The sequence below is a fragment of the Gopherus flavomarginatus genome, chromosome 9 (genome assembly GCF_025201925.1).
Source record: "Gopherus flavomarginatus isolate rGopFla2 chromosome 9, rGopFla2.mat.asm, whole genome shotgun sequence".
Taxonomy (NCBI): domain Eukaryota; kingdom Metazoa; phylum Chordata; order Testudines; family Testudinidae; genus Gopherus; species Gopherus flavomarginatus.
The window spans coordinates 13079100-13104262 of record NC_066625.1 but is presented as its reverse complement, the minus strand read 5'-3'; the positions used below and the strand labels follow the sequence as shown (position 1 = coordinate 13104262).

The 25163-nt window shown below is 43.2% G+C and overlaps 2 protein-coding genes across 9 annotated transcripts in view; one reads left to right on the top strand and one right to left on the bottom strand.

Annotated features, from left to right (window-relative positions):
• Positions 1 to 25163, bottom strand: part of C9H7orf50 (chromosome 9 C7orf50 homolog) — a 202070-nt gene that overhangs the window by 133326 nt on the left and 43581 nt on the right. The window lies entirely within an intron of this gene.
• LOC127057552 (uncharacterized) lies at positions 505 to 25158 on the top strand. Of its 4 annotated transcripts, XM_050966361.1 has the most exons (3): positions 505 to 832; positions 3091 to 3181; positions 23558 to 25158. In XM_050966361.1, the coding sequence occupies exon 3, from the start codon at positions 23606 to 23608 to the stop codon at positions 24629 to 24631; it is 1026 nt and encodes a 341-aa protein (XP_050822318.1). In that variant the 5' UTR covers positions 505 to 832; positions 3091 to 3181; positions 23558 to 23605; the 3' UTR covers positions 24632 to 25158. The 4 variants fall into 4 exon arrangements, with proteins under 4 accessions (XP_050822318.1, XP_050822316.1, XP_050822317.1 ...); XM_050966359.1 differs by lacking the exon at positions 3091 to 3181; XM_050966360.1 differs by lacking the exons at positions 505 to 832; positions 3091 to 3181 and adding an exon at positions 842 to 940.

The following is a 25163-nucleotide window of genomic DNA, read 5'->3' as shown; positions in this document are numbered from 1 at the left end:
AATAAATGTTTTTCCCTTGGATGTACCGATTTGAAGGAAGATACTATGACAAACGAATTCGAAGCAGTGAGCTTGTATATGCTGGAATAAGCCAATCCTATTTTTTCCCATTTATAATTGAGGTTTTTAAACACACTATGAAATGCTGTCACTAAGAACACTGACGCTGAGTCAGACACAAAACACATTAAGGACTCAAAATCCTGCCCTCCCAACACATAGATTCATAGACTCTAGGACTGGAAGGGACCTCGAGAGGTCATCGAGTCCAGTCCCCTGCCCTCATGGAGGGCATTACACTGGATCTTGGGGAATAACTTAACGCATGTGCACACTATCTGGCCTTCCAAAAAAACCAGCATGTTATGGAAGCAGGAATGGACCCTAAATGTTGATTTTAAGCAAGGTGATTTTTGTTTGTTGAATTTATTTTTTTGCATTTTTTCCTTTGACTTTTTTCATTGTGTTTTATTATTTAAACCACTACACTTCTACAAATTTAATTGCAAAGGTTGGCTAATACAAGTAGGATCATTTCATGAACAGAAAAACATCCAAAAACTGAATTAGAAGCCACTGGATGGCCTCACATACTCAGAAATGCTTGGGGCAAACACTACTGAAATATCTCACTGCGTAGGACAATTTGAACTTTAAAGTCACATGATGAAGCCACTGGTTTTCTAAACATACAACGTATGCAGTTTGAATAACTTAAAACCGAGTTCCTGTTTCCCCTGCAGAACTGTAGGTTTCTGTAGTCTTTGACTGTATGATTTTTAGCTTGATACACAGCAACTAAAGAAGTGACTTTGTTTACGAAGGAAGCAGAGTAAGTATTTTAAAAGAGTTATTTCCTCCTAACAGTAATTATATTTCATCTCACTATTCACTGAGAAAGCCTCAGCCAGTTGTATCTGTGGAACATTTCTTTGCAGAGGTAAGTGTTTTACCTTGCTTTAAATATGTAATGTTTTAATTACCACTGAAGGATCACACTATAAAGTTTTAATTTAAACATTTTATTTTTCCTTCCATCTGCATCATTTTGGACCATAAAAAGTACAATAAAATAGCACCCATTTGGGAAATATTTTCATAAAACTAATGTTTAATTATAAAATTTAATTTTAGACATAAACAGATTTAGAGACTAAGAGAGCATCCGGACCACTTTCTTAACTGTTGGGAATTATGTATCTAAAATTGCGTGATAACAGGAAACACATCAACAGTACTGATTAAAGTCTATGCAGAGAGTTAGTGCTGCTTCATTTACATTCCAGAGAAGTAAAAGTGTAAAGTTTCAGTTAGACAGAAACTGATGAACTTTTTACAATAGATTCTTGAACATTCAAAATTCCACATAATTTCAAACCTGAAAGATTTGTGTGAAAGTTTCAATTATTCCAACTACTCAGAAAATTGTCAGGCGAGAGAAAATTTCAGTAGGGTGTTTTAGTGTTTCGCCATCTTACTGTACAGCAGCTGCAGCCTCTTATATAAATTCTGCCCCAACTTTTAACACGGCAGAACCTTCAAGTAGTAGGAAGGCTGACCAGGGTATACTTTATCTAGAAAACCGAATCTGCATTTCTCTCAAGAGTTAAAACTGCACATGCCCATCATGGGCTGAGAGCTGGTAGCCACAGAAATCTTATGCACAAAGATTTCTGGTTGGATGAAAGGAAATTTTTCTGGTGGTTGGAAAAAGAATGCAGGATAGATTCTCCTCCTCAATTTTTTAATACAAAAATAGACTGGTTGCTGAGGAAATCATCCCCAAATTTAGAGATGTCCCTTTGAAGGTTTTAAATAAATGCCAGTTTCCATTAAGCCAAGGTTCCAAGTCTTGGGTGCTTAAGCAACCAAACACAAGAAAAAATTGGGTTTAGAGTCCAGGCTCTCTCTCAATGTTTTCTTTTCACTTCTTACAGTCCTGCATTGCCTCTTGTTTATTACTGTACATTGAATTGCTCTGCTCCAGCTGTTGGCAGTGAAGGATAATTTATTAGCTGTCTGCCTGGGCTTCAGAGAACAGGAGTCTGACACGTACACCTTCACTGCTAGCACACAAGGCATAACAGATCAGCAATGTAGTGCCAGGAAAAAAAAAAAACAGAATGGGAAGGGGGGAGAGAACATGAATCAGAGGAACAGTGGACAGAAGAGCAACAGGAGAATGGCAACAATAATGAAATGGAGAAGAACAAAGGCAAGGAAGGAGATAATCTAAAGAGGTGTAGGAAAGAAATAAGCAAGACAATATAAAAAAGTTAATACAAACAGAACATATTGAGGATGTTTTTTTGGTTGAGGCACAGGACTTAAATTACGTGAGATATTGAATTAATTCCAGGCTCTGCCACAGCCTCCATGTCATGTCTGGTGTCTCGCTTCCCTAGATGCAAAATGGGGATAATATTACCTACGTAGCTTACAGGAGAATTGCGAGGAAAAATTAAATGCTGTTTGTCAGACACTTAGAGTCTAGATTGATAAGTTTCGCAGTAAACCAATAAAGAAAGGATATACAACATAGTCAGGCAGAGCATAAACTATGCAACAGTACGACAGTACACCGCATGCCACTGTAGTAACGTAAGCATTAGCAGCAAATTTATGGAACACCAGAATTTATCAGAGAGTGGTTGAAAGGGAATGTTAAGTCCTTCATTTTTTCCATACTGGAAGCTCTAAGGCAGGCCTGCACAACTCGTAAAGCGGCGAGGGCCATATTACTCCAAAGAAAACGGCTGAGGGCCAAACCACCTCAGCCCTGCTGACCCCCCCGCAAGCACTACCAAGCTCCCCCAAAACACAACACTTTCCTCAGCACTGCCAAGCCTCCCTGAAATACTCCCGCCCCAGCACCCACCCTGCAGAAACAAACCCTCCTTCCCCAGCGCTGCCTCACCGAAACAGCAGTATTGAACCTTGGTAATATGTTATAGCGGGACAGAACACGTCCCTAAGGTAGTATAATTAAGGTAAAAGAAAAATGGGTTTTTTTGCTAGAAGTAGAATAAGATCTTCCCCCCACTTACAAATGAATCCATTTGTAACCAATTGCCATGTTGAATGAATGAGGTGTGAATGAGGAAGGCACGGAAGGCAGGCACCTCCAGACAGTGGCAACCCTTGGAGAGCGGATGGGAGCCAAACCAGACCAGTAGAACAGGTCAGCCACTTACTCCTCACTCACCTCCCCCAGCTAACCTACTCACCCTCCTGGCTCGCCTACTCACCCCCCGCCACTGCCCACCGGCCCACTTGCCTCCTCAGCCCCTCCGCCAGCTCACCTGCCCCCCCCCACCACTGCCCACCTGCTCGCCGCCTCACTCCCCGCCACTACCGCCCCCCCCCCACCGCTTGCCTACTCACCCCCTGCAGGCCGCACAGTGAGCCCACATACTCACTCCCCCCGGGCCGCAGAGTGAGCCCACATACTCACCCCCCGCGGGCCGCACAGTGAGCCCACGCGGGCTGCATGCGGCCCCTGGGCTGCATGTTGTGCAGGCCTGCTCTAAGGGTATGTCTACAAAGCAGTTGGGAGGTTGCTTGCATGCTAAAAAAGCATGGCTACGGTGGCACAGGCAATGGCAAGGGCTAGCCAGCCGAGTACATACCTACAGAGTCAGGTGGGTTTGTACTTGGGTAGCTAACCCAAGCTGCTGCCCATTCTCCTGCAGCCACACTGCTAATTTCAGCACGCTAACTCAAGCAGAGCTAGCATGCAACTGTCTCCTCACATTGAGAAGCACCCAAACAGTGGTTGGATAGACATACTAGTGTTTTGAGTAAATTTACAGCCTGCTTGACTGCCTGGATTTTTTTGAGCGGAAGGGGTGTGAAATAATTGCCTTCAAGCATTCTGCTGCCTCCCCATAGCCACGCATCTATTTACTTTAAACGCAATAACCACCAAATCGGAGGCAAACAAAGATTTATAAAAATCTGCAAGGATTTTCATCTTATTTTAGCAGAGCTCGTGCGGAACTTCTCAAACCCAGCTGATAATATTATTAGGGCATACAAACTACCAACATGGATTCATAAGAACATAGGAATGTCCATACTGGGACACAACAATTCACTCAAGGAATTTAAAAGGCAGCAGGTTTAAAACAAGCCTATAGAATTACTTCACACAACGCACATTCAGCCTGCCTAACTCATTGCCTGGGGATATTGTGAAGGCCAAGAGTAAAACTGGTTTCAAAAAAGAATTAGATAAGTTCCTGGAGCATAGATCCATCGATGGCTATTAGCCAAGATGGTCAGGAATGAAACCTCATGCTCTGGGTATCCCTAAGCCTTTGAGTGCCAGAAGCTGGGACTGGATGACAGGGAATGGATCACTCAATAATTGCCCTGTTCTGTTCATTCCTTCTGAAACACCTGGCACTGGCCACTGTTGGAAGAAAGGATTCTGGACTAGATGAACCCCCTGGTTCTTTTGTTATATGAAGGTGTAAATAACACTTCCATATTCACTTTCTCCACACCATTAATATTTTGTAGACCTCTATCACATCCCCCCTTAGCCATCACTTTTCCAAGATGAACAGTCCCACTCTTTTTAATCTCTCTTCTTATGCAAACTGTTCCATAATCACTTTTGTTACTCAATTCTAATTTTTTTTTTTTACATAGAGAAATCAGAACAGCACGCAGCATTCAAATGTGACCGCCCTATGAATTTATATAGTGGAATTCTGATATGTTCTGTCTTATCTATCCCTTTCCTAATGGTTCCTAACATTCTGTTAGCTTTTTTGACTGCCATTGCACATCGAGCAGATGTTTTCAGAGAACTGTCCACCATGACTCCAAGATCTCTTTGTTGAGTAGTAACAGCTAATTTAGACACCATCATTTTGTATGTCCAATGTGCATTACTCTGCATTTATCAACATTGAATTTCATCTGCCATTTTGTTGCCTAAGTTTTGTGAGATCTCTTCGTAACTCTTTGCAGTCAGCTCTGGACTTAACTATCCTGACTAATTTTGTATCATATGCTGTTTTAGGGATAGGAGATAGTCTAGTATGAGAGGCACCGACACCTGTAAACGGGGCATGTTGCACTGAGCGCACCAGCAGGAGAAGCGCTTCCATTTGGCCAGATATATGGCTCGAGTGGAGGGTTTCCTACTACCTAGCAGAACCTGCTACACTCAGTGTGATCAGAGTAGCTCCGACTGAGTTAGCCGTGCAGCATCCATGCTGTGAGATGGAGGGGTTGCAAGTTGGGGTGACAGAGGTGGCCGTGGTCCTGTGCATCAGGTCCGGCCAGAGCGGGAGTGGAGTCGGAGCGTCTACCGATAGTTCCAGCAGCGTGGTGTACCAGTGTTGCCTGGGCCACACTGGGGCGACCAGAATCAGACATGTTCTGTCCCTGCGTACCTTGAGCAGGACCTTGTGGACTAGCGAAAATAGAGGGAAGGCTTAGAACAGCTGGTCCTTCCACCAGATCAGGAAAGCATCTGACAGCGAACCTGGGGATCTCCCCTGCAGAGAACAAAACATTTGGCATTTCCGATTATTGTATGAGGCAAACATGTCGACCTGGGGAAACCCCCACCTCAGGAAGATGGAGTGGATCACGTCTGGATGAATTGACCACTCGTGAGACTGGAAGGACCTGCTGAGGCGATCTGCCAGTGTGTTCTGGACCCCCGAGAGAAAGGACGTCACCAGATGGATAGAGTGGGCTATACAGAACTTCCACAGGCAAATGGCTTCCCGACAGAAGGGGGATGACCAGGCTTCCCCTTGCTTGTTGATGTAGAACATGGCCGTGGTGTTGTCTGTGAGGAGCACCATGCAATGACCATGCAGACGCTCCCAGAATGCCTGACAAGCCAGGCGCACTGCCATCAGTTCTCACACATTGATGTGAAGAGATAACTTGGCTGTGGTCCACAGACCCTGTGTCCGGAGGTCCCCCAGGTGGGCACCCCATCCTAGGGACAAAGCATCTGTGACCAGGGACAAGGATGGTTAAGGGGCGTGAAATGGGATCCCCTTTGCATACTGTCCTGAGAACTGACCACCATCGGAAGAGAGGTTAGGACCACTTCTGGGATGGTGACCACCATAGTCAGGCTGCCCCAATCTGGACAATACACTGCAGAGAGCCAGGCCTGAAGTGGGCGGAGTTGCAGTTTGGCATGTCTGGTCATGAATGTGCAAGAGGCCATGTGCCCCAGAAGGCTCAGGCACATTTTCACCGTTGAGGTTGGGAAGCTTTGAAGGCTGCGGATGAGGTTTGCCAATGACTGGATGCGGCCCTCCAGAAGCAGTGCTTGGGCCAGTCTGGAATCTAAGACTGCTCCGATGAACTCTATTCTCTGGGTTGGCTCCAGAGTTGACTTTTCGACATTGAGCAGGAGGCCCAGCTGACAAAACATGGCTGTGGTAACATGAACATGGGACTGCACTTGTTTCCTGGTGTGACCCCGAATAAGTTGTCGAGATACAGACATACTGGGATCCACGGCCACCGAAGGGAGATTGCCACAACAGCCATACATTTGGTGAATGCTATGGGGGCCATGGAGAGGCTGAAAGGAAAGACCGTGAACTGATAGTGCTCGCGGTTAACCACAAAGCGAAGGAAACGTCTGTGAGCTGGATGAATCGCTATGTGGAAGTATGTGTCCTTCATGTCAAGGGCGGCGTACCAATCTCCAGGATCCAGGGAGGAAATAATGGTCCCCAGTGATACCATAAAGAACTTGAACTTTACCATGAATTTGTTGAGTCTGCGCAGGTCCAGGATGAGATTCTAGCCTAAAGTTTGATTCATTTAAGATTTTTACTATATTTGATTCCCTGCAGTAAAAAAAATTTCTGACCAAATGGCCTGAAAACTTTGCATAACAGACTACCATAAAAAGATGTGGGCACCAGGATTATCTCCCTGCAGGTTAAAGGATCACATACATCCAACAAAAAAGCCTTGTTTGAACCTCAGGAGCACAGTTTATTAGTATACTAGCGCACTCTGACAGTGAATTCACAAAGCAGCATTGGTTTCAGTCTTTAAAAATTCTGCATCCTAAAAGTACTAACTATTAGCAAATTATATATTGAGGCTAAGCCAATTGTCCATCATCACACAGTGAATCAGCTGTAGAGATGGCAATAGATCCCAATAGTCTGGCCCCGTTCTATAACCACTAGAGACCATGCTCCTCCACTGAAACACCCAATCCTGAGAGGTGTTATGGATCCTCAACTCTCGTTGAAATCAGTTGGCATTATGGAGGCTCAACACCTGCCAAGCTCTGTGCGCCTTGTAGGGTACAACTGAAGTAGGAAAAATAGATTTTGGAATAGTGTCTGTCAGAGAAAGAAGCATGACACTAAATGTTAGTTTGTCCCCTCCAACCATATAAAAGAGTGTGGATGGTGAGTCCTTTGGACTAAACCTACACTTATGGAGAGATCTTTCCCACCTTAGTCTGAATTCACAGCTGACAGCATATGTTCTCCTTTTTGAAAAACACAGCTGAAAAGATAGCAAATGAAAAAACGAGACCGATGTTTGTATGTTTTTTAAACTGCTAGCAGGAAAGAATCTGCCAGAAGCAATTTACAAGATGAACTGACACCTAAAGTACTCATTTTTATCTTGCTAATATTCCAGTTTAAAAATATTCAAGGATACACCACAAGCCTCTAACTACACAAAAATAGCATCCTGTATTTATATTTTTCTTCTCCTGGGGTGGACCACGCGTTCATGAGTTCAAGCAGGCACTGTAGGCTTATTGATTAAGGAAAGGAAAGTTGTAAACAGCTTGTTGTTTTGGTAAGATCTCACTAATGTGGGGAGTTTCCCTGGATTTTTTTTTAGGACGGTGCATTGTTAGGATTAAAACCGAAAACAATTAGACCTTATCTACACAGGAAAGTTTTACCAGTTTACTAATAATTTATCTATATGGGTATAATTATAGCAGAGAAACAAACCAGTCCCCCCACCCCAAATCCAGACACCCGTAACTCTAGTGTGAATGCCTTGCTACAGTTTAGCTTAAACGCCTTACAAAGTGACAAACTAAACTGAAAAAAGACACTTGTACACTGGAATAGAAGCACGCACATGAGGAATGATACCAGTTTAAATGCACACCAGTTTAAATTTACATCTTAGGTTACCAAAGGGGGAGGAAGGGAGGAAGAGGAAAAGGAAAAAAAATGTAGACAAGTTCTCAGTTGTAATTTTAATTTGTTTCTGGCATCTATCTTGATAAGTGTGAAAAAATTAAGCCTATACAGGTTGATAATATCTCCTTTAAAATGTCACTGTGCACAAAAGCAGCAGGATAAGTCTACTTAGTCAGTAATCAAGAGGATGCAATTTATTAAGGCAATAAGTTGTAACTTCTGCAGTTTGCTGCTCTATGTCTAATCTTCCTTGTCTCATAGTCTCCTTAGTTTTATGCTTTGGATATTCAAAAGGGGAGCTAGATGCAAGTATTATTTCCTTGGCTATAGTCAAAAGGTGGAGCTAACATCAGTACCAAGACCAGATCCTGGTCAAGTTCAAAAATACATCAGCATTATCATTGGTTTTTCAATAGTCTGATGCAGGCCAATATTATTTACAATGAAATCTAAAGCTACCTTCTTGTTTTCATAAGCAAAGATACTACCATAAAAGTAACCTGCTAAAAAGCTACACTGAGATTCCATGTAAGGGAACTGCTGGACATGGTTACTTGAGAGGTTACTTGGCCAGCAGTCTGAAAGGAGTTCAGAAAACAGTAATGGAAACATTTACAGAGCCAGAAATAACTACAAATGCTCAATGTCAAAAAGCTGACCGGTCCAGATGAAAATATCACAGGAGGCTGAGGTAAAAAAGCTTTTTAACCATAGAAAGAACATCTCACATTTATCTCAGCCTCCCAATATCATTGTGTAGGACGATTCCTTAAACAAGTGACCACTCTCCTCCACGTGCCCAGCTTCCCTTCATTACCTCATAGTCTAGCCTCTTTGGTCATGTCTAAACTACAAACTTTGTCGACATAAGTTGGCTTAAAGCCGCCATAGTCAGTATATCGCTCATGTGCCTGTATACTTGGTTCCTAGTATCGGCACTGCACATACTCACTAGGAATGCTAGTGTCGATAGAGTAGGGTGCGCTATGGGTAGGTATTCTACTATGCAGCTTGCCATTTTCCAGCACACTGTCTTTTGGCAACTTTTGGCAATGCATAGTGGGGCAGGAATGAGTCACCCAACAGTAACTGTGAGCAAGAAGTCAAGTTTCCAGCATGCAACTTACTTCATCCCATAATGCCATCCATATCCCATAATTTTCCTGATTTTTTTTTAAAATCCCCAAAAGCTGTGTGGCACTTCTCACTGTCCATCATCTCTGACAGGAGCATGGAGCCCACTCAGCTCTGCACTATTGTCATGAGCATTGAAAATACAGGATGAATGAGCCTATGATATTTGCAGAGCTGTAGGAAGAACCATAGGAAGGGGGGACATGACAATTTTGTAGAGGACAGATTGCTCTCTGACCTAGGCAAAAGCAATTCAAGGCTGTTGGTGGCCTTCATAGAGCAGCTGCAGATAGTGGAATGCCACTTCTGGGTTCAAGAAACAAGTACTGACTGGTGGGATCACATTGTAATGTAGGTTTGAGAAGATGAGCAGTAGCTGCAGAACTTCAGAATGCGAAAGGCCAAATGACCAGATCTCATAGACTTTAAGGTCAGAAGGGACCATTATGATCATCTAGTCTGACCTCCTGCACAGTGAGGCCACTCACCCATCCACTTCTATAACAAACCCCTAACCTATGTCTGAGTTATTGAAGTTCTCAAATTGTTGTTTGAAGACCTCAAGCTGCAGAGAATCCTCCAGCAAGTCTGTCTGCCAACCCTCCAACACAGGCAAACCAGAGCAAAACCTGCACTAACAGTTGAGAAGAGACTGGTGATCGCACTTGGGAAGCTGGCAGAGCAAGATTGCTACTGGTCAGTGGGAAATCATTATGGAGTTCGAAAATCCACATTGGGGGCCATTGTCATGCAAGCATGCAGGATAAATTAATTGTCTCCTGCTATGCAGGACTGTGACTCTAGGAAATGTGCAAGAAATAGCGGATGGGAACCTCATTGCTGCAAATCCAAACAGTGGTGGGGCAACAGATGGCACATATATCCCTGTTTTGACACCAGCCCACCTTGCCACAGAGTATATCAACAGAAAGGGCTACTTTTCTATGGTTGTGCAAGCATTGATGGATAACATGGCATGTGTCACTGACATCAGTGTTGGCTGGTCAGGAAAAATGCTTGACGCTGGCATCTATTACTCCTTGGGGAATTCTGCACCAAAAAGTTAAAAATTCTGCATATTTTATTTGTCAAAATAATGCAATATAAATCATGAAAGTTTCAATTATTTGGGTAATTTATTTAAACTACAATGCAGAAAACAAACAACTATTCAGCATTTCCTAAATACATGAAAGTTAAGTTACAAATACATCGCTACCTCGATATAACGCCACTCGATATAACGCGGTAAAGCAGTACGCCGGGGGGCAGGGCTGCGCTCTCAGGTGGATCAAAGCCAGTTCAATATAACACAGTTTCACCTATAACGCGGTAAGATTATTTGGCTCCCAAGGACAGTGTTATATCGAGGTAGAGGTGTACTTGGTAACCAATACCCTGCATTCCAGTTATAATCCTGGGTTATCATTTAAATTACACTACAGAACACTAAACAGCAAAATAAAAGTAGAATGTCATTTTAAATTGCTCAGACTTTCACACATGAAAGTCTTAAATTTTTGCTAATCGTCTTGCATTTCAGTATAAATCCAGTATTTTCATTTAAATTACAGTACAGAAAAAGTGCCTTCAAGTTTTTCTCACTTAGTGACTTCCTTCTGGCAGAAAGGATCAAATTGTACAGTGAAAAACTTTTCTCCATCTGCAGAGTTTGAGACAGCATTTATGCAATTCAAGGCCAGTTTGACGACATTTGAAATTCTCTTTTTCAATGAAAGCCAAAACACTTGGAGGGCTACAAATGTAGGTTTACTTTGAGTAGCCTCAAGCACAATCTTTTCCCGGTGCAGTTTTAGCTCCTGTTCAGGTACCTCAGAAAAACCAGGTATTGGTTGAAAATACTCAGTGTTCTGGCAGGATATTAAACACAATGAGTATCAAATAACCTACAAGCCTTCAGAAAATTCATATCTGGTTGCTTAAATGACAAATATTTGTCAATCTTTTCCATGGGCTGTGCCTTTCCAAGCGGCCTGGCGTGGCCCCACCCACGCTTTGCCCCTAGACCCTTCCTGCTGCTGCTCTCTTCTGTGGCCGAGAGGCTAGGGCAGGCAGGCTGGGGGCCATGGTGCGCACAAGACCCCGCCATGCTTGTCCTCCCGGGGCTGGACCCTTGCTGTGCTCTGGTGATGGTGCCCGCCCAGGGCTGGGAACTCACCGAGCTCCAGCCTCGCCGCCTGCTCAGCAATGGAACTGGGGGCACGTGTGGGTGGTGCGCTCCGGACTCCCGCAGGGTAGGGGGGACAGAAGGGACGGCGCCTCAGGAAGAGGGGGAGAGACCAAGGGCTAGCCTCCCCCCAAGGGCATGTTCACCCATCGCCCATGAGTTTTTCAGAAGCTTCATGAATGCCTCTTTAAAGAGATCAAGGCAGGGCAAGTCTTTCAACAGGAGATGTTTTCTGCCTCCCTAAATTTGAAAAACTCTGAGGTGGTTTCTGAAGGGAACTCTAGATATGAACTGAAATATATCTGCAGTTCTTCGAAGGTCAAATACTTTAGCAGTGCACGGCTTCCTGCTCTCAAATGCCAGATTTAAACTGATAATTTTTTCAGATTTCTATACTAGAAAAGTGATCTGTACTTTCAACAGTGAACACTCAGTTGAGGCACTTAGCATTTTCTAAATAGTTTTCCCAGAAACAGTAGCAGTCTTCATTAAAGAACTCTGCAGAACTGAAAGTTCTTAGAGTGATACTGAACAGCATGGAACCAGCTGTTCCAGCATGTTCCACCTGGGCTAGGAGTCACGGATGCTTTGGCATCTGGAAACTCCTCTTGTAGTTTCTGGTTCATGAAATGAAGGTACCTCGCTTTCCCACTACTAGAGTTATAGAACGTGTTTTTGAAGCATCTTACAAATTTATCAACCAGCTGAAAAGGCTTTCTAAATGATTCACCAGTTAACAATATGTGCCAAACAGGTGACATGCACAGAATTTGGAAACCGTGTAGAAAACAGAATCAAATGCCTTTTTCATGTAACTAGCGTTGTCAGTATCAATTACTACAACATTTTCATAACCAATCAGGTACTCAGTTACTGTTTTGACTACAGCCTGTGAAATAGTTGAATGATTAATAGCATCTAAAAACACTGGATCCACCAAAAAAGTTAACATGCCCACTGCAATCAGGTTCTAATTAACTGATCTTTGCCTCATCATCACAACATGCATCAAAGATAACAGTGATTTTCTTGTCTTTAAGCTTCAGTTTTAAGTTTTCCTCTTCTTTGACGTACACATCAGGTAAGTACGTCTCAGTCAGTTGTGTCCTACCAGGAATGGCACCACCATTCCGGACCTGCTGTCAAAAAATTCTCTTACAAGGGGGTGATCAGTCTTTGACAAGGTGATGTTGGTATCTGCTAGTGTGTTCACCCATGCTGTACAAATCTGAAAGTAAATGTTAGATAAATCTTGAGTGAGCACAAATGTTTACTATCCCCGTAACATCTTTCATCTTATATAAATACATGTATTCATATTATATTTAGTTCTGAATTTCTATATTTTAATTTGGATTTATAGTAAATGATCATGATTACATATATACACACAATAATATTTAGTTATTTGGTTTATGCCTCTGTATCCAACAAGACTCGCAATCAATCACAAAAATGCATGATTAAATTACAATTAACTGTAAAACATCACGTGAAAGTGCAAAAGTTACATAGAGTAGAATGTATCATCAACAGAAAACTGACTGTAGTCATCACTTAAAAAAAAGTTTAAAAAACAGAGCTATCTATTCAAGATCTCAGAGTAAGCAAAGAGACTCTATTGCTATAGCTCTACTAAGCTAATCTTATTTTTCTGTATTATAACATTTCCTTATATTTCCACTCACCTCCACACATTCTTTCTCCGCCTGTGTTTTGTTTCTCAGTGCACTTGTAATGATTTTCTGATGTTTGTTTCTGCCTTCCTCTTGAGCTGCACCTTCCTTCAGTTTGTGGTTTTTTGATGCAAAATGAACCACAAATACAGACCATCAGTCATGATTGAGAACAACATTACAGGATGTGCAAAATAATTTGTTTCCATCCACGTGCAGTTTTGTAGGAAATTTTCAAGCACGAGAAGCTGGTGTAGCTGTTTTTGATGCATGATGTGAAGACCATTCACATTGCACAAAAGAGCAAATATTCCTTTGCCCTTTAGTAACCACATCTGGACACGGCTGGCTACTTTGGGAAGTGCTTTGTTCTGACAGTCCTGACATTTTATTGACTGCTTGCTAAATGTTTTATTTGCTTTTAAAGTCTTTTTTTTTAAATGGGTAATTAAAATAGATCCTGAGATGTAATCTAACCCCACTATACCACTGTGGCACAGGACAAAAGCGAGAAAGCACATAGATATTCCTATCTCAGGATTCCCTATTGTCATTTACAATAAGGCTTGTTTACACCACTCCGGCAATGTAAAGGAGCCTTAAAACTTTTACATGCATTTTGTGCTCCTTGGAGAATTGACTAAGAATGCGAACAATGCACTAACAATAGGAACATTAAGGAGTCTGGTGGCACCTTAAAGACTAACAGATTTATTTGGGCACAAGCTTTCGTGGGTAACAAACCTCACTTCTTCAGATGCAACATTAACAATAAGAACATTAACAACTATGCAGGCAGGCTGCTACATTTTCTGCTCTGCCTGAGGTGACAGAGCCTGCATCATGTCTACTTCCAAACAATTCAAAGCCTGTCGCATTAGCCAGTTGAGAGGGAGTCTTCCTTGCTCGTATGCATGCACACCCACCTCACCCCTGGCAGCGACTGACATCTCCCCATGTGTGCATGCCCCCTTCCCCCACTGCACTGATTTATGTCTCCGCCAGCTACGCTGGGTGCTTGAACAGACGTACCCAGGCTGCTGGGGAAGGAGCTTGTGTCTCCTGCAGATTTCATTGCTTCCTCATTTTTCTGCAAGGAAGCAAAGAAATCTGCGTGGGACATGAATTCTGTGTGCATACAGTGGTAAGGAATTCCCTCAGGAGTAATGTTTAAGAATACAGAACTGTTCGGAAAGCTGCAAGGAGGAACATTCTTTCCTGACCAGCAGATTACCACTGGGAATTTTGAAATGCCAACAGTGATCCTGGGGAACCCAAACCATCCCTTGCTCCCCAGACTCACAAAGCTGTACAACAGCCACCTCAACAGGGCCAAGGAAAGATTTAACTACCAGCTTAGGAAGTGCAGAATGACAGATGAATATGATTTTGTTAGACTGAACGGACGCTGGCGGTGTTTACTCACAAGGTTAGATCTTAGTGAGAAAAATATCCCAATGATTATAACTGCTTGCTGTGTCCTACATAATATCTGTGAGGAAAAGGGAGAAAAGCTGCCACTGGGGTGGAGGGTAGAGGTGGAGCAGCTGTCTGCTAGGTTTAACACAAGTGCTATTAGAAGAGCTCAATGCAGAGCTATGCAGCTGAGGGAGGACTTGAAAGAGCAATTTAACAGTCAGCCACAGTAATGTGGTCTGGTAGAATGGGCATGGGGAGGGGGGTTGAGGGATTGCCGCTTGGAGGGGGATGCAGGATCAGGGTGCAGCTGGTTGGGGCTAAGTGGGAAGGTCTGGGTGTTGGGGACTCCTGATGCAGGGAGGGTGCATGGGGTGGGGGTTCCCCTGTCCGCCCAACCCTTGTGCATCTGGAACCCCTTGCACCCATGCCCTCGACCTGGAAAATCCCCCACCCTGAGCCTCGCCCCTCCAACCCCTTCCCCCTCTGGGGTGCAGAACTTCCTGCAGCCAGGGGAAGTTTCTGGGGATTGATCTGACCCAACCTTGGCTGCTCCATGCAGGGAAGGGGGAGGGAGAACACCATCTCCATCCTTCCCTCCCCCTGCCCCCACCAGCTGGGACTAATGTCCCTGGGCAGCCAGGGTATCCCCAAACTCCCCCTCCCTCCTATGATTTACCTCTCCCCTGCCCCCCAGCTGCCCACTCACATCTGAGCTGCCAAGGAGGAGTGAGTGAGTACTGGTGCAGCTTCTCTTTGCTTTCCCATAGAAACCGTTTTCTGCAAGGAAACAAAGGAAATCTGCGGGGGTAGGGAGAGGGAATTTTTCAGCTACATTGCAGTTGCGCAGAATTTCCCCAGGAATAATGCTAAAACCATTGCAGACTCGTGTGGGAAAGTGTCCTACCGTGGGGGAAGAAATAAGACTGCCAGCTCTAGAAAACTTTGGGAGAGGATTGCAGGGTACCTCCACGAAAGTTTCTAAGGAGGATTCAAGGGACATCCCTGTGCACATAAACAAAGTGCTCTACATGCCCCTCCCCAACTAACTCTAAAGCAGAAAGAAAAGCAGATAACCCTACTTCTGTCTGTTGTGTCTTCTAGTATGAGTAAATTAATGAAAAGTCACTACATGTGTCCTGCTACACTGGGGTTGGGCACCATCTGTATATTTAAATATCGTACTGGGAAATGCATTCACACACTTACTTGAGGTTTCATCCCCTGCATCGCGCTAAGCTCCCAGGACTGACTAGACTGCAGTGGAGTCTTAAATAAATCCTCACTGGAGGCATAGCAGGACACCCCAGTCGCATGACCCCCATCCTTCTCCTCCTGTTCCTCCTCCTCCTCCTAACTGTTCATGACAGGTGTGTGTCAGCCTCCACGCAGATGTGCACTGTGCTCTGTGGGGTGCTGGTGGAATCTCTGCCAAGTATGGCATGTATTTCTGTTGTAAAAGCGGCGAGTCTGCAGCTCGGCACCAGATCAACAATTGGCCTTCCTGGCCTTCTGGTATGCCTACAGCAGTTCCTTTGCTTTCACATGACACTGCTGCTGATCCCTGTCACAACCCATTGCCTGCATCCCCCAGGCAATCTGCTCATAGATTTCCATGTTTTCATGACTGCTCCATAGCTGGGTTTGCTGAGCCTCTTCTTTTCACAGCCCAAGAGGTCCAATACCTGCTGTCTACTTCAAGCAGGAGTGCAACTGGATCGTATAGCTGTCATGGTCGGTTGGGCAGCTGCACACAAGGAAGAACTGATAGGTATGCATGTCAAGCTGCACAATCGGGAAATGGCATTTCAACAATACAAAGGATTTATAAAGTGAGAGAGGATGGCTTCCAGTCTCAGTGACCCACAGGCAGTGGAGCTCTCAATTGTAACCAGAGCAGTCAGTGTCAGGCATTGTGGGACAGTTGCTGGAGGACTGTTACGGTCAAAATAGGCCATGTAGTGTCTATACTCACAATGCATCAACCATAGTACGTTGACCATGGCTCATTGCCACCCAGGGAGATGGTGCTACTGCGTAGCTGTAATGGGGCATTTACATCGGCAGCAGACAAATTAGAGCATAGACACATGCACAACTAGGTTGACGCAAGGTGACTTACATCGACCTAACTTTGTAGCATGGACCAGGTCTTTCATTCATATTCCTAAAGTGCTACCCTACCAGGATAGCAGTGTTTACAGAAAAATATCATCCTACTTGAAAGCCCAAAATTTGACCTACTTTGACCCCTTCCTTCACGCATGGGTTTGCATCAATATATTCAAGGGGAGAAGGATTAGGGAAACTAGTATTTTGTGACTACTGGGGAGGTTCCCTGGCAGAAAGAAAGAGAATGAAAGCAGCAAGGGAGAGATGGGGCAAAGGCAGCAAGTCAGGCAGGCCCTGTGCTGCAGCAGACTGACTGGCATGCAGTTAACAGCTGAGAGAAGTTGTACCTGACTGCAGGTCAACATAAGGAAGTAGTTGCAGACCCAAGGGAGTAGCACTGCACCATCTGATTTTGTAAGGAACAATTTCTGGATTTTCTCTTAGGTTTTTTTTGGTTTGTTTTTTAAAAATGCTTTACAGTCTCCCATGAGCAACTACAGGAAGTCACTGTTAACGCACGAACTTTTTTCTCCTGCTGCGCAGGAAATGGAAGTTAAACTTTGTTACCAAAATTGTGCTGATAAACCAAGACTGTCTGCTTCTTTCTTTTGAGCAAGGAATAGTACTGAAATTCACAGGAACCCTGAACTTGTCATCTCCACCACTCAAAATAAAGTTTGAAAGATCTAATTTGAGGACACCCAGCCTGACCAGTGCTGTTTTAAAATAAATGCTTTCAGATAGTCCAAAATTTGGAAGGGAAGAATGTATAGCTCTGGATACACCTAGGGAGCAGATCTATTGAGTAAGAAGTTGCCATTTATAGACAGAACCATACAAGTGTCATCTAGTCCAGTCCTTTCCACTCACGCAGAGCCGTAACTGGGTATTTTTGCACGAGGCAAGAATACAAAATTGCACCCTCCCCCAGGGCTGGCTCTTCGGTGGTGGATCCCTCAGTCCCTCTCAAAGGGAAGGGCCCGCCACCGAACTGCTGCCAAAGAATGAATGAAGCGGCGGCGGTAGAGCTGCCACCAAAGCGCCGCCGATCACGGCCTTCCCCCCCTGCCACTTTCTACACCCCGAACAATGAATGAAGTGGTGGCGGTAGAGCCTGTGATTTTCGGGGCTCTAACTCATGGTTTTTGACTGCTTGTGCTGGTAATGTTGCTTCCAAGATGGTCTTTGATTCCAGTCCAGTTCCAATCCAGAGAGGGACTCACAGGTTAAGAGAAGAGGGAGGTGCTGGATATCAGCAGTGGCCACTAGGGATCAGCTTGTGTCCTGAGGATGCTGGGAGTTCAAGTTTGCAGGGCAGGATTACTCTCCTTCTGATGAATGGGGCAGAGATGTGCTGACCATGGAACCCTAACTTCCTTCTGACCATGAGAGTTCTGGCCTCTGCCCTATCTCCCCCGCCCGCCCCAATCTGAAGAGAGCCCAGAGGGGCCTCACAAGCAGAAGGTAGCCACGGGATTGCTCAGACAAGGCAAGCCCTAGGCCCCTTTCTGCACCAGCTGCTGCACAGCCCTGACCCTGGGGGTGAGGAGATTCTCTTCCCATTCGGGCCCAGGTTCCCCCTTTCATCGAGAGTTCAGCCAAGCAGTGACTCCATCTTTCTCCACCCCTCCCTTCCCCTCCGGCTAGGATACCAGAGCTCTTATTCTGAAATGATCTCACTGAAATCTGAAACCACATTTCCCTCGACTCCAAAAACAGACCTCCCTCACTTCCTCACCCCCAAGACCAACCTCCTGCTTTCCTTTCCCACACTGATTGGGACCCCCCCCACACATCCCCACAGACTGCCCCAGCCATCAGAAATTCCCCCTCTTTTATTGTCCCCTCCCCTCACTGCAGTTAGATCTGGGGCTCCCCCCGCTGTGGAATTCTTCGCCGCTTTCTGCGCCCCAAAGAATGAAGCGCCGATCGCGACTCCTGCCCCCCAGCTTTCTGTGCCCCTCGGCTTTACGCACCCGACGCAAGTGTCTCACTCACCTCGCCCTTATTACGGCATTGCATTCAAGGTAGGACTATATAATAACTAGACCATTCCTGACAGGTGTTTATTTAAGATGTTCTTAATAACCTCCAATGACGGAGATTCCACAACCTGCCTAGGCAATCTGTTCCAGTGCTTAACTACCCTGACAGTTAGGAAGTTTTTCCTAATGTCCAACCTAAGCCTCCCTTGCTGCAGTTTAAGCCCATTCCTTCTTGTCCTATCCTTAGAGGTTAAGGAGGACAAGTTTTCACCATTCGCCTTGTAACAACCTTTTATGTACTTGAAAACTGTTATGTCCACCTCTCAGTCTTCTCTTCTCCAGACTAAATAAACCAATTTTCTTCTCTCTCTCCTCATAGGTTGTGTTTTCTAGACCTTTAATCATTTTCGTTGCTCTCCGCTGGATTTTCTCCAGTTTATCCACATTCTTCCTGAAATGTGGTGCCCAGAACTGGACCCAATACTCCAGTTGCGGCCTAATCAGTGCAAAGTAGAGTGGAAGAATTACTCCTTGTGTCTTGCGTACAACACTTCTGCTAATACATCTCTGCTAAAACATAAGTTTGCTTTTTTTTTTCCCTCCTTTTCCTTCCACAACAGTGTGACACTGTTGACTCATATTTAGCTTGTGATCCACTATAACTCACAGATCTGTTTCCTCAGTACTCCTTCCTACGCAGTCTTTTCCCATTTTATGTGTGCGCAACTGATTGTCTCTTCCTAAGTGGAGTACTTTGCATTTATCCTTATTGAATTTCATCCGATTTATTTCATACCATTTCTCCAGATCATTTTGAATTTTAATCCTATCCTCCAAAGCACTTGCAACCCCTCCCAGTTTGGTATTGTCTGCGAACTTTATAAGTGTACTCTCTATACCATTATCTAAATCATCCACAAAGATATCAAACACAGCCTGACCCAGGATTGATCCCTGGGGGGACCCCACTTAATGTGCCCTTCCAGCTTGACTGTGAACCACTGATAACTACTTTCTGGGAACAGGTTTCAGAGTGGTAGCCACGTTAGTCTGTATCAGCAAAAACAACGAGGAGTACTTGTGGCACCTTAGAGACTAACAAATTTATTTGGGCATAAGCTTTTTTATGGTTGACAGAACAACGCTTCCTCAGCTCTCATCCCCTAACTCCCCTACTCTGCTTGCATTAAATTGATGATTTCTTCATCATCTGGACCCATGGGAAAGAGGCCCTGTGGAATTCCACCAGGATTTCAACAATTTCCACTCCACCACCAGCCTCAGCCTGGACCCAGTCCACACAAGAGATCCACTTCCTGGACATTACAGTACAAATAAGCGATGGTCACATAAAACACCACACTATACCGGAAACCTACTGATCGCTATACTTACCTACATGCCTCCAGCTTTCATCCAGCCCTGTCAACAGCTTTGGCCCTGGCTCCCAGCCCAGCCATGGCTCTGGCCCCAGGCTTGGCTCCCTTACCTCTGTCCGCCTCCTTACCCCAACCTTGCATCCCTGCTCCTGGCACCAGCTTCTGGCCGCAGTTCCTGGAGGAGAGGCGCAGACAGGGCTAAGGAGGGGTGTGACTTGAAAAGTTTTAAGACCATTGTTCTAGGTATTTGCAAACTGATGGCTTGATTAATTTCTGTAACTGGAAAGATAATAAACTGACTGGTCTGTAATTCCCTGGGTTGTTCTTATTCTCCTTTTTATAGATTGGTACTATATTTGCCCTCATCCCGTCCTCTGGAATCTCCCGTCTTCCATGAGTTTTCAAAGATAATTGCTAATGGCTCAGATATCTCCTCAGTCAGCTCCTTGAGTATTCTAGAATGTATTTCATCAGGCCCTGATGACTTGAAGACATCTAACTTGACTAAGGCTATGTCTACACTACACTTATGTCATTAAAAAAATACACACCTGACCGAAAGTTTTAACGACAAAAAGCGCCAGTGTGGACAGCGCTGGTTGGCAGGAGATGCACTCCCGCTGACAAAGCTACCACCCCTCATTGGGGTGGTTTAATTTTGTTAACAGGAGAGTTCTCTCCTGGCAACAAACAGCAGCTACGCTGTGTGCCTTACAGCGGCAAGGCTTTAGTGGTGTAGCTGTGCAGTATGGACATAGCCTAAGTAATTTTTAACTTCTTTCCCTATTTTAGCCTCAGATCCTACCTTATTTTTTACTGGCATTCACTATATTAGATGTTTGATCGTTACTAACCTTTTTGTTGAAAACTCAAACAAAAAAGTCATTTAGAACATTTTCTGTTATTGTCTTTCCCCCCGCATTGAGTAACGGGCCTACCCTGTCCTTGGTCTTCCTCCTGCTTCTAATGTATTTATAGAATGTTTTCTTGTTACCCTTTATGGCTCTAGTGAGTTTAATCTCATTTTGTGCTTTGGCCTTTCTAAGGCTTGGTCTACGCTACAGAGTTAGGTTGACATAAGGCAGCTTATGTCGACCCAACTCTGTCAGTATCTACACTACAGCCTTGCTCCCGCCAATGTAAGTGCCCTACTACACCAACATAACAACTCCACCTCCACGAGAAGCATAGGGCTTACGTCAGTGTAGTTAGAGCAATGCAGTATCTGTATAGTGTGGCAGAGCTCTGACCTTGCCCCCGTGGATCCTGCACTTCTAGGTAGTTTATGCTAGCCTCAGTGGCTCACTGTGACCCTCCATGTAGCCCTTCTCTCTCTAGGGCAAGGGTTACAGTCTACTGAGCCTTTTTCATCTTAGGCCAGCAAGGAGGTTGGTGAGAGAACTCCCACAGTCTCTGTTGTCTCTGGGGGCTTATTTCAGAACAGTTTAGTCTCCTGTCCTTTTTATGTCATGTGTGTGTATATGTGTATATATATATATATACACACACACATACACACACACACAAATCAAAATCACATACACCTTTTGGAATAGAAATATTATTAAAACTCAGACTAATTGGGGCGTTATTAGAAGTATAAGAAACGTGAGGGGTGGGGGAAGAAAAGAAAAAAGATGAGACACACAGAATTAAAAGGATCTGCTTTATCTATAAAGAACATTAATAAAAATCTACCTCCGTAGTATATGTAAGATAAGGTTATAATTTTCTATAGGAGGCTGTCAATTAAAAAATGCCTTCATATTAAAAGTTTATGTCACCAGATCCCTTTGTGTAAAAAAGCCTTATGTACAGTTGGAGGTACATTATTCCAGTCATTAACATGGGCTCTATGGAACCTTCAGATAAGGGAAAAAACCCAGTGTGCTGTCATATCACTTTCTGATTCATTGTCTACAGACGCTGCTTGAACAGATCAGCTTTACATACAGTTGAATGAAATGAAGAAACTTCCATTAAAACCAAGACTTAGTGCAAAATTAAAATGCTTGTATGCCAAGAAAGTGGAAGAAAAAAGCTCAGAAAATAGCATGCAATATTTTTAAACTTTAGATATACTAAACCATTTTTCAGTGCTCGCACCATACTTGATCAGTAGAAGTTTAAAACTTACTAATTCCAAACAATAAAATATTTGAGTTAATTATCTACAGCAAGGAGATGTTTCAAAATTATATATTCATCTTTTGCAACTAAATTACCTACCCAATGAGAAACACGTCCATATTTTCCAAAGCAGCTGACTTACCAGTTCAAAGTGCATAGAAACTACCTTTTTGACAGTGAATTAATCATGCTTTTAGGTGGGCTATAAAAATATATATATCCATATTTATTGCATTCAGTTTCTCTTGAACAACTATCTTCCTACACAGTCTATTTGTTTAAAAGAAAAAAATAACATTTGCATGGTAGCAGAATTATTAGAGCAACATGAGATAGACCCATTACAGTTAACAGCATGTCAGCATTATCTCTAAAAACCCCTATCTGCAGGAATTTATAACAACTGTAAAACACATGTTCCTGGCTGAAACTTGACAAATAAGAGCATAATGTATCTGTGAACATAATCTAAAATTTAAGGGAGAGAAATTAAGTTTTCCCAGTCTTTAGAGCATAACAAGATCTAGGGCTCTGTAGTATTTAAAATAATATGACCATATTATTAATGGATGAAGATCTAATACTATGAAAGGTCATTTCTTTCTGAGTAGTTCTCAAACAATAATTCCCCTCAATTTTAAATGGCCTCCTCAGCATGGACTGCAATCATGAAAAAAGCTAATCATAACAGAAGAAATCTAAAACTTAAAAACAAAGGAAATCGTATTTTTTTTCCTCCATGTTTTGTATATCTTTGCATCTCCCAGCACACAGCCTGAGTACAACAGTCTGTGCTCCAAGGCAGTCAGCAGGGGCCAAGAGACATGGAATCTTCATTTTGACCACAGCACTGTAACGAAGCCACTTGTGACTACACTTCTAGCCTACAGGCTGCAGCTGCCTTGCATATGGTATGCATCACTTTTTGGCAAAATGGTGAGGAAGATTGGCTCCACACAGCAACAGATCCAACACCTTCTCTAGCACCCTACAGCTCCCTGCTCTAAGGCAGGCTCACTGAATCCTTCCCACCCTCTGCACAGCAGAACCGTAGTAGTTTCATATCTGCAAAGACTAACAGGGAGGAGAGAAAGTACAGGGGACAGGAGAGCATAGATAAGAGTAGAGCAGTCAGGATTTGTCTTGCTGCAAATATTAAACTACATAAGCTACCTGGAAATTACTAACATGAAAATTGCTAATGTTTATAAAATATGAAAAGGTGACTACCTTATATTGAAAAAACAGGTTTGAAGAACAAGAGCTCAGGAATTTCTGGCTATAAATAATCTAAAAACATGTGAATGAGGGACCATTTAAACTGTATTTTTAAAGATGTGTTTTATTTTCATTTTAGGTTGCGATTTCAATCTTCATAAAAGAGGAAATAGCTTTACACAGAAGGATGATTTCTCACAACATGACATGGATAAGATATCCAAGCCATAGTTTCGACCCATCTATTGGAATAGAAGACCTCATAGTTTCTCAAAATGTCATATCAAGATTTATGCACTGCTACATTGCCTTCTTTGTACCAACAGGTTTAATAGCCGGGATATTTATCCTGACCATCTTCATAAAGAACTATTTGCGGCATAGTGTCTTGGAAAAATTAGACATATTTCTTTTTTATTTCACCATCAGCAATATTGTAATGATATTTTTTTCATTCACTGTCATAACTAGACCTGACTATTTAATGGCAACCCAGTTAGGCTGTGGCACTCTGTCATTTTTTTTCAATGTGAGTTATTTCAATTCTCAGTATCTTCTGATTTTGATGCTTCTTGCTTTTTTACTCAATAGATTCCCACCAAGGACTGTTTTGATGACCAAAGCAACTCAAAGTCCAATGTTATGTGTTGGATTTGTACTAACATGTGCCTTCTGCATATCACTGGTAGTGGTGGCATTGCTAGGCACAGATAACTACCACAAAGAAACAGGCTGCCAGTTAGACCCATTATTCGCATGGCCTGAATATGAGATTACTAAATTCAGCTTTGGGTTTGGAATTCCATTGTTTTTCCAGATACTCTGTTTTATTCTATTTTTTGTTAAAAAAGCACAACCAGAAGCTCCAACCCTGAGAGAGACTATTCAAGCTTATCTGGCTGTGCTGACTATAACCATAACAATGTTTGTTTGCCGTCTGTTTTACAACATTATGATTCTCTCCAGGACCACATTAAAGATACACAAAACTATAGGAACTCCCAAGAATGAGCTAATGATGAATATTGCAGAGATAGTGTTGTTTAGTGAGAACTGCATTAGTTTGATATTCATACTTTGTCTTCATAAACCATGCCAGGCTGGAATACTGAAAATCCTAATGAATCTCACAAAAGTTTGCAGAAAAGATACTACCAACAATCATCTTGAAATACCAGTAACAGATATACATGGTGAAAATGGGTCTCACTGACTTCCCTCCCCATGCAAAGTATTTAAACATTTTCACTTGTTTTATCAAGAACTGTCTATTGGTTTTGGCCCAAGACTAGACCTACCTTACAAATATTTGAAGAAAAATGTTGTTTGGGACCTACTGTCAAGGTTTTTAAAATGAAAGGAACTGATTTATGTTGGAATTTCTCTAAACCAAAACAAAAAGCCTAACGCATACTGATGCCAGAACAGCATGCTTTCTTGATGACTTCGATGCACAAGCACGGAAATAAACAAAAGCACAGCAAAAGCATCTTTACCAAAGACAAAATCAGGAGGGAAAGACAGTCTGTTTTTATAACTGTATTTCTATGCAACTGGAATTTAGTGTACTCGAGATGGACAATATTTATGTATTATACAAATAATGGCTAATTCGAAGGGCCATAGCAGTAAAATATGGCCCAAGAGTGAAAAAAGTCTTGACATTGTGATATTGGCAGAACTGTGATATATTGTACAGTATTCCATAATTTTAAAAAATACAGTGCTAACCTGAGAACATTCTC